The sequence below is a fragment of the Lactuca sativa genome, chromosome 1 (assembly GCF_002870075.4).
Source record: "Lactuca sativa cultivar Salinas chromosome 1, Lsat_Salinas_v11, whole genome shotgun sequence".
Taxonomy (NCBI): Eukaryota; Viridiplantae; Streptophyta; class Magnoliopsida; order Asterales; family Asteraceae; genus Lactuca; species Lactuca sativa.
The window spans coordinates 63,221,984-63,232,712 of record NC_056623.2 but is presented as its reverse complement, the minus strand read 5'-3'; the positions used below and the strand labels follow the sequence as shown (position 1 = coordinate 63,232,712).

The window sequence follows — 10,729 nt, the reverse complement described above, 5'->3', positions numbered from 1 at the left end:
TTTTGGGGAACTCACTAAGCATTTATGCTTACCGTGTTGTGTGTTATATGTTTCAGGTACCAGTGAGGATCACGGGAAGGCGCCGACATGATCTGTACACACCTACGGAATTTTTATGTATTGTGATCCTAGGATTTGTTCTTATGGCGTTGTTATGTGATACATTGATATTTGATAATATTATAAATGAAATTATGTTTTTAAAGTGAAAATTTGTTTGGCAAATTTACGTTGTAACATGTACGAGGTTGTTTTGACTTGAATCATAATGTGTGTACGTATGAACTCAATAACATTGTAGTTTGAATTTTGCAAATTTGATGTTATAAAGTTACATAGAAGGAATGGTTTTGCACATGAATCACTCCTTTCAACCCTAATTTTGCTAGTTGTGACACAAGGGCTACTCAATTTAATCTCATCCATCTTCGCCCATTGCAACAACCATATCACACCACAACCTCCCTACCGAACAACTACGACCCTTCGCAACTTCCTTTCCACTTAACCAACTCCGACCACCACTAAGTTACCTTATACCACCACCATTAGTTACCGTTATCACAACCTACATGCTTTCAAAACCACCATATAACTTCACCAACTATCACCACCATTGCACCCTTATACATCCGTTGCCACAAAACTACAAACACCAAGACCTCCTTCAACCATCACTCTGTTACCAACGGTTTCTTTTGGTGATGGGATCGTCTACGTTGAGTTTGGATCTGGTAACAAACAAATGATCAAAATGTGATGTTGACTTTCTAAGGGTATCCACATCAACATATATTTGTTTCTTTTTCTAGGATATTTGGATTTAATTTGATTACAAGGCACAAAATTGGTTATTATATGTTACAGTGACTAAGCAGGTAAAACCCCATCTTATGACCTTGTAAAACCAGATTAATAGTTATGGGACTGATTAGACCAATTTTAAAAATGTTGTAAGGCTATAATGTCATTTCTCCTTTTCCAAAATATAAATCATAAAACATATAAAATTGATATCTTAAATGAAAGCATGTCAAAATCTACAAAACTATATAGTGACATGTATCCATGGGTAGAAACTCACCTCAATTAACTAAAGATGCTCAACTTTATACTACTTATGGTGGGTGGTTGTTTGCTAGTCACATAAACAAGAAATTTAAAATTCATCATTTAACCATTAATTAATTTCTTAAAGATATCACTTTTGGATTCTTGTTGCGTCTATTAGGCATGTTCCCCAAACCAATAGAATAGTAATGAAGTGGTTTGAGACCGAGCAAAAGTTACTAAATTTACAAGAAATTGGGGAGACTACTACATTACAAGAAATTGGGGAGACTACTACATGGGTCCTGTAAAATTTTTCATGCCAGTTACATGATCATGTAATGCCCAAGCTACACCATTTCAGGGTTTTTCCCCATTACGGTATTATACTTTGGTTCTTATGACCTCAACTATTCATTATATCGTCCATTTGACCATCAAATGCTAAATGAAGATAACTTAGCTTGTTTTCCTCAATTAACATCAACAATAATCGAAGAGAAAATGACAAAAATAGCCAATTACACTAATTGCATTACAAAAATAGCCAAAAAAAATCGAAATTACAAAAATAGTCTCCCATTTCGCAGATGAGAAGGTCCCATCTGCGAAATGGGCTTCTCATCTGCTAAAGTACAAGTACCTAAAGCACAGTTGTGCTTTAGGTACTTGTACTTTCGCAGATGAGAAGCCCCATCTGCGAAATTACAACCTCATCTGCGAAATGCCCTTTTTTTAGGTATAAAAACGTTTTTTTTTTTTAATTTTTCACCATTCTCTACACAAAAACTCTCTCTAACTTTGGGCTTCTCTCGGAATTTTGGCTAGTTTTTGAAGAAAATGGAGGATTATGTCAACAATCCCGCAAATATGGTTAGATTTTAACTCTTTTAATGTTTAAAGTTATTTTTTATTTTATCATTTGTTGTATTATTTAGTGTTAAAAAAGGGTAATTTTGTTGTGTTTGATAGTTTTAATATATTTTTAGTAACTTGAAGTTTAAATGCAAGTAGAGACAAGTAGAGACTGCGTAGATAATGTTTACAATTTGTTATTTTTGTAGTTTTTTTAGTTGTTGTATAACCTGAAATCTTGTAAATTCTTATCCTATAATTGTTTATATAAAGTGCAAAATAGTCGTTTGTATATATATTTGTCGTATAAGTATAACATTTGTATTAGTTGAAAATTTGTCATATATATATTGTTAGAAATTGTTTGTGTTTGTCGTATAAGTATAAGTATAAGTTGAAAATTTGTCGTATATATATTGTTAGAAATTGTTTTTATTTGTCGTATAAGTTGAAAATTTGTATAAAGTTGTCGTATTACTTGCAAAATTGTTAGTTTGGTTGTCGTTTTATTTTTAAATTTTTTTGTTTATATGGTTATATAATGTTAGTTTTAATTAGAAAGATAAAAATTGTTTATATATTTTTCGTTTAAGTTGAAAATTTGTTTAAGTTGAAAATATGTTTAAGTTGAAAATATGTTTAAGTTCAAAATATTTATATAATTATGTATGATATTGTTTTCTATCGTAAATATATTTGTTGTATAACTTGGAAAATTGTTTATATATGTGTATGTTATTGTTTTTTATCGAAAATATATATATTAGTAATTAAGAAAGTATTTGCAGTTCGTAATCATATATTTAAAAAAAATATTTTTTAGTTATCTAATTTGTTTTTGTGTTTTTTTTTGCAGCATCATTTTAGTTTAATGAATACGAAAGCCTTTGCGAACCTAAAAGGCTCTGGCGGTAACATATGGGAAGTCTTTGAAGTTTTAGATGATGCCCGACGTGCTATTTTCATAGATACCGTCTTTGGCTATTTTATTGATGTCCCTCGTTTACAAGGGGACGTGTTATTGTTTCATAAAATATTCCTTTATCAGATCCGGCCAGACCCTGTTTTATCTCCAGATGGAATAAAACGTTTATATTTTCGAGTAGGCAATACGAAAATGGTTTATGGGCCGGAAGAGTTTTGTTTGATTACCGGCTTCAATTTTTGGGAGTATCCAAAAAACATTGGGAGAAAAGGGTCGGAAAAATTAATAAGCAGTAAAAAAAGATGTTTACTGCGTGAACGACTATTTCCGGACCATACTAATAGTTCAGTGAAAATCGGCGACATGAAAAGTTTAATTTTAAATCAAACATTACTAGCACTTGACGACGTTGATGCAATTAGAGTATGTTTAATATACATTTTGTGTGAAGGTTTTTTGGGCAAAGAAGTTAACAATCGGGTGCAACAAGATTGGTTTTATTTGGCTGAGAATTTGGATCTCTGGAATAGGTATATTTTCTTTACGTTAAAAGTTATATTTTATTAAAGTTATAATTTATATAATAATCAATTTTGTTTTTTTGTTTTGTTAGCTTCGCTTGGGGTAGCTATCTCTGGGATTTTACTTATGTTGACCTTGAGGATACATGGAATAAGATACATAATCATTTATCACTTCCTCAGCGTGGTCAAATTTTAAAGTATTCCGTCTCAGGATTTACGGCTTCAATAAGGGTATAAAAATTTTCTTATATTTAAATTCTTTTATTGTTATGTTTTTTATTTTAATTTTAACTTTTATTACTGTAATTGTAAAAAATTATAGATATGGATATATGAGATGATTCCGGCTGTTCGTGCATGTGGATTTGCATCGAGAAAAAATAAAGACTTGTCTCGGATGAAAAGATGGAGTGGAACAAAAAAAATTGAAATGGGTTGACATGAACAAGATTTGGTCAAAGATGCAGGTTTAAAAATATTTCGTTTATTATTAATAAAGTTGATTATTATAGTTTTATATGCATTTTTAATATGTTTAATTTTTTAGGAGGGGCTACCACCAAGACAAAACATGTTACCGGGTGATGGTGAGATGACATCTTTTTATTATATGTCATTTCAAGAGTATGTATACGGTGAAGGGAAAACAGTTCCATCCCCAGTACGGGACCATTTTAGGAGACAAGACGAATCTTCGTCTAGTATGTCGTCCAGTGGTCGCTCTCATGGTAGAGGTCGGGGCAGTGGGAAACAGAAGCTAGACGAGGTGTTGAAACGACTACATGCACTGGAGCAGCATGTGTTTATGAACCGACAACCTACAGAGGTTTTTGTTGAAGAAGTGAATAATGATCAATTTTGGAACGACATTTTTTTTGATGATACGACAGTGTCACAAAGAAATTATGATGAACAGGTTAGTTACACGCTACATTATTTATTAAATTTTATTAACATATATGAATACCTGTGTTCATATTTTATATTTGAAAATATAGGTTGTACAAGATGAAGTGATGAATAAAAACAATACAACTCAAAATGTTTTTGGTGATACTCAAGACGAAAAGGTTGGTATAGATGTTACCTTTACGATTTTAATAATTACTTTTTAATAAAGTGTCTTTCGTTATTAAGTAAAAAATTATATTTTTAATGTAGGTGTTGCAGGAGAGGAATGAGTATGCGGGGAACAAATTTGATGATGATGTGTTTGATGTAAACGATTATAGTGAAGTTAAAGAGGTTATTATAGTTACATTAATATAAATATTTTGTTTATTTAGATATTATTGCTTATTAAATTATGTGTATTTCGTTATTAAGTATAAAGTATTATTTTTAATGTAGGAGTGGGAGGAGAGGAATGACAATGCGGGGAACAAATTTGATGATGATGTGCCGGACGAAGACGAACTAATAATAACGGGAAATGTAGATTATTTTCATGATGATGATGATGACAAAGAAGTTACACCCGATAAACCGAGGAGTCGAAAACCATCACAATATTTGTGCCCTCCTTACACCGAGGTATTCGTTTTATTTATAAACTGATGATTTTATGTTTATGTGAATTATCTGAAAGATATACATTTAAACATTTGAATATTGTTTTTAGTTGCACACGACACCGAAGCAAAAAAGAAGAACAAAAAAGAAGGTTGATATGAAATCAACAAGCCCCGTTCTTCCTCCAGTTTTTGGTGTTGCTCATGACTTCTCCATGTTGCGCCTGCAACCTTACGTAGCAGGCGGTGAGGATGTCATCCAAAATTATGTATTGCATTCATACGATGTGCAACATTGTTTGTTTAATTTCGTGTTAGATAGAGATTTTTGGAGCTCATTGTTTGGGCATACACACGACGGATGGTTGGAGTCAGCGGTAAATAAATTGTTAATTAATTCTTTTAAAAGTTAATTGTTTTTCAGTCAATAACAAAAGTATCATGTGTGCAGCATATAACCATTTGGTACCGACTTTTGATGGAGAGGCGGTTTGAGAGCGACCGACATACAATAATGCCTCCAAATTTTTTTTTTCTCATGCTTTGGAAGAAGGACAGGACTGGAGGGCGTTTATGGCTGGTATTGCTACATACCCCAACTTCATGGTTGCTTGGTGGGATGTTGATACGGTAAACTTAATAGTTTATATTGAAAATAATATCGTTTTTTTGTTATGTTTTTGTATTGTGATGTAAATAAACATAATTTTATTTTCTGATCCTTATACAGGTCTTATTGCCGATTCATTCATCCCCTAATCATTGGCTATTTGGGGAACTACGATTAGCGTCAATGGAAGTGCATATTTATGACAGTCTTGGTAGAGGTGCTTATGAAAAATTCCAATCCGAAGGAATCTTTTCCAAATTTGAACGTCGGGTGGCAAATTATTTGGACAAGATTAAGTATTGGGCCCGGAGGAACATCCCAAGGATTCCATTGAATATGCAATTCATTTATGAAGAAAACGTTCCCCAACAAAGTAGTCATTTGGGAGATTGCGGTGTTTTTCTTTGTATGTTTATGGAGCAATTGGTTTCAGGTCAACCAATACGTGTTCTTATTGACCCAAAGAACGCAACTTTAGAGTTCCGTCTCCGGATGGCAAAAATTATTTGGGGGTCTAGTCTTGCTCCTCTGTAGTTAGATTATATAAATGTATATACAAATTAATGTTGGATTTCATTATTAGTTTATCTTTAGAGTTTACTCAACGGATGACAAAAAATATAACGTTACGACAATTACAACAATTTAATGACCTACTAATTACTTATCAATACATACAACATAAGAACGACTACAACATTTGTTTTAACGTTACAAATACAACAATTTATTGACCTAACAACTTCAAAACCATAAAAACAATATTGAAAAGCTTACAACTTGTAAACAAGAACTGCCAAGAACAACACCCAACTACAAACCAAAGCTATCTTTAACTTCTTATTTTCTGATTGAAAGAGCTTATTAGAGTTAGCTACTTTAGCTATTACCATAGAAGATTGGTCCTTCTCTTCATCAACCCAACTGATAAACCCGCATTTTGGTCCCTGTTAAATTTAATATCCACAGTAAGAAAATAAATTTGTGTGATGTAAACACGAGGGTTTAAATTTGAATGACGGTAAGAACATGATACCAAATACGGGCAAGCGTAAAACAATCTTCCTGGGTTTTTAGCTGTACCCGAAATCCTAAGGATACGTTCTCCTCCGCAATTGCAGTATGCCATTAGCCTTCTTATTCTTTTAAATCGGAGTTACTTTCTCAGTTAAATTTTTTCATAATGAGTGACACCCATTTATAAAATAAATCATATTACAGACAATTCTTTTTGACTATGACATGAACAGGTTTGACTATGAATTCAAAAGGTTCAACTATGAAATGCAGACAAGTACATTCTGTAGTATTGTCATGTCGGTCGGTGAAATTTGACTATGAAATGAACTGGTTTGACTATGAATTCAAAAATTTCAACTATGAAATGCAGACAAGTACATTCCGTAGTATTGTCATGTCGGTCAGTGAAATTTGACTATGAAATGAACTGGTTTGACTATGAATTCAAAAAGGTCAACTATGAAATGCAGACAAGTACATTCTGTAGTATTGTCATGTCGGTCAGTGAAATTTGACTATGAAATGAACTGGTTTGACTATGAATTCAAAATGTTCAACTACGAATTTAAAAGGTTAAACTATGAATTTTGATCAGTAGAGATACAATATTTTCTATTTATAATTCCATTTGTGTGATCATTGTAGAGCACAATTATCGGTATTGAAAATGAGTAGTTACAGCAAAAGAACCTTTTCTCAACTACCAATTTTCTTGCATAACCTTCAAAGAACAAATCCTAATACCTTCACAGCCATTAAGAAAACCTGTCACAACTGAAAATTTTGAGCTATGTAATCTATACATTCAAGTAAAAGTGAATCAAAAACTTCAATTAAATACATTATGCAAGTACCACAAGTAGTCATCAAACAATTGGAAACCCTAGAAGTCCTTGTTAAGTCCATTTTGGATTAGGACTCCCCTATTGGATCCAAATGGACCAATAAGCTTCCAATTAGACTATCATGGGCTTAGAACCCTAATTGGACTCTAAGTGGACCCATATTTATTTATTTCAACATTTTAGGTCATGTTGGGCCTAGAATGAAATGGATTAAAAGCCTTGATACATGAATAACCTAAACTAGTCCAATAAAAATATAAAAAATCCTACTACATCCTTTTAAGCTTAAAACATACCCAAGGCTAACCCAAATATTGGGCTTAGGAGCAAAAGGCCCAAATTTTTCCTTTTTCCCTTCACATTCTCGGCCCAAGGCCCAAGTCCAAGAAAGAGTTGACTTGCAAATGACACCTCATCTTTACCCATAGGATATCCATGCATTAATCTCATTTCTCCATGCACATCACCTCAAATATCACCTCTTCTTCCCTTCTCTCTCTCACTCTCGGCCATACACACATACACACCACAAAAATATCTCAAATCCTCTCTAGATTTACTCAAGAACACTCCCTTCTTCCCTCTCCAAAATCTCGAAAAATAGGAAGCATTCAAGGAAGTTCTTCCACAAAAATCATCATCTAAGGTAAGGTTTTGCTTGGATCTATGACTTGTATTCCTTATTTATCAAAAATCTCTTCCTAATCCATGCAAAAATCGTGATCTTGCACCCTAGAACCATCTCAAAACTCGAGATCTTCATCAAAGGGAGCCAAGGCCAAAAACACTTCATTTTCCTTCCATTTTTCCTTGCAAAACCGAATCAACACCCCAAGGTGAGCTTCATACCCCCTATTTTCTGTTTTTATGAGTTTTGTGGGGGGGGGGGGGGGAATACAAGTGAAAGTGTAGATCTATATGTGTTTGTATGCCTTGTATGATTTCCATGCTTATATGTATGCTTTTATGTGTTTTAATGTTGGATCTAGCCATAAAACCCCTCAAAACCGAGATACAACTTATGTTTTATGATCTTGGCTTCAAATATATTTCTACACACAAAGTGTTTCAAGAAAAATGGCTAAATGGTTTAGTAATAATTTTCTTTGGGTTAAAAACACAAATTTTGGGCCTAAAATGTGAAAAATACAAAATTAAGGGCCCAAATTGACTTTTCACAGATTCTGATGGATGAAGTGTGCCAAAACAGTTTCCATAAAACTATTTCTGGAATTATACTTAATTAGAGGATTAAAAACATAAATTTCAAGCTTAATGGGCTAAAAATGAAAATTTCGGCCCAATGAGGCCCATTATGCGAATTTTTCTGTTTTGGAGGGCCAAAACTGTGATTTTCTGTAAAACAGTGGACTATAAGTGTTCCAAACCCTTTTCAAAGGTTTAAAATGCTTTTTACATTAAAAAGGACCAAAGTTGCAAAAAATTTCCAATTTGGGCCAAAATTGTCAAAATTGCGAAAAGAAGGGATTAAAACCGAGAAAACTGCATTTTCAGGGACTTAAACTGTTTTCTATGAAAAATATGCTGAAAAACATTAATTTCAATAACTTTTGGTGTTAAAATGTCAAGAAAAATAGTTTAAGGACCAAACCGGGAATTATTTAATAAAAAGGGTTGAAAATGTAAATTTTACAAATAATGAGGGGCTGAAAACAGAAATATTTCAAGACTAATTCAATATACACAATTGGATTAAATAATAGCATCGCGACTATCGACGAAATACAACTCATTACAATACCAAAAGTCATTGTTAAACGAATTGGCTCGGTCTCGAGCCAATAGAAATCTACAACTACTAACTCTTCGATACTACGATTCATACAAATAACGTTTGGTAATACATATACATACGAGTGTGCACAGACGTCTACGCACCATCTTCGGGCCCCAAAAGTGTAAAATCTTGCTTGTTGGGCCTAGCTAGCCCAATGACCTGATCTTAAGGCCCGAAGACGCATATTTTTCTACGAGGTGTTGAGTTTCACCGACTTGGCACAACGTAGAGTGACTTTCAATGGCTTGTATACCACTGGTCCCCAAGGGTCCTTGGTATTGCTAGAAGAGTCTGCATATTTTACGAGGCGGGTCGGGGACCCCTCGCACGCATATTATCCCCAACCGATTTATAGAGTCATCGAGGCCTTCGTGTCCTCTTTCTCTTCGGATGTGGGACTACACCTAGTCAGGGCGATTGGATAACGCGATTAGTACTGACGATGCCTTCGGGAATCATTAGTATAACTATAAATTGGGCGTTTGTGTAACGCGGGTTTGTAGTAAATAATCCTGCTTGAGAACCTTCCAACGTCGCCTGGGACTGACACTATACGCTATGCAATGGTTACAATGTAACTTCATGTAATTCAAGGAACTAGGAGAACATCGGGTTTTCCTAGGGTTTTCAATACATACAGATTTGAAATGCATACATCTTCAATGAACATTTTTTTTTCACAAGTATAGAAACAAACAAGCATACTTATGGATCTTCACAAACGTTTTCAAAAGCTTTTCTTTTCAGAAAATATCGGATTTTCTGGTGGTTTTTCAAACACTACAAACATTCGATTTCAAACACTACTTATGAACTCACCAACATTTCATATGTTGACGTTTTTCAAAATACTTGTATTCTCAGGGAACCAGTGAATCAAGGGAAATCATATTCAATGACGGTTGCAGTTTATTTATGTATGAATCAAACAACTTAATTTTTGGGAATGTAATGTTTAAACAATGTATGACATGTAAACACTACTGGTTGTACTATGTTAATGAATGGTGACGAATGTTGTTATGTTTCATATATATTCAATGTTATGGTATTCAATTGAGTCACGACAGCCCCCGGACGTTTCCGCCGTCTGGTTCGGGGGTGTGACAAAACCGATAGCAACCGCTTTCAATTCTGTTTTGTGGCTTTAGGTTGCGTGGTATAACATACTTCTTTTATTGAGTTATACAATATTTCATGGTAATGTATGTCGATTAGTTCTTACATAACACTAATATGTGTTCGTTTTTATGTAGATTCGTACCTTCCTTAGGTGCATGATACCGCTGATATATGTGGGTTATTTACCCCTTCTTGGGAGCTTTCTGACAACAATGTACTTCGCAGTGGCTTTAGATGGAAATCATGAACCACTACTCTTAGCACTTGGTTTGGGAACCTTACAGTGTGAAGAATCATGGAGATGGTTCATGATGAGGTTAAGAGATTGTTTAGGTGAGGACATAGAGGTTGGTTTCATAAGCAACCTGTGTGATAACATAAACTTTGGTGTTGACAGTGCCTACCCGGATTCCTATCATGGATATTGTCCTAAAGATATAGCTCGAAAGATACGTGAGTCTATCGGACA

At 33.8% G+C, this 10,729-nt stretch overlaps 1 protein-coding gene across 1 annotated transcript; it reads left to right on the top strand.

Moving 5' to 3' along the window:
* Nucleotides 1-5,373: 5,373 nt before the first annotated feature.
* Nucleotides 5,374-6,009, top strand: LOC111906548 (uncharacterized). Its single transcript, XM_023902296.3, has 2 exons — nucleotides 5,374-5,495; nucleotides 5,596-6,009. Exons 1-2 carry the CDS (start codon nucleotides 5,439-5,441, stop codon nucleotides 6,007-6,009), a joined length of 471 nt encoding a protein of 156 aa, XP_023758064.3. The 5' UTR covers nucleotides 5,374-5,438.
* Nucleotides 6,010-10,729: the final 4,720 nt, after the last annotated feature.

What these genes read in the sequence shown, in the direction of transcription:
- LOC111906548 (XM_023902296.3), top strand. Translation starts at nt 5,439, where the DNA reads ATGGCTGGTATTGCTACATACCCCAACTTCATGGTTGCTTGGTGGGAT. An exon ending in CTTGGTGGGATGTTGATACG is followed by an intron (nt 5,496 to 5,595) that starts GTAAACTTAATA and finishes ATCCTTATACAG; the next exon opens with GTCTTATTGCCGATTCATTC.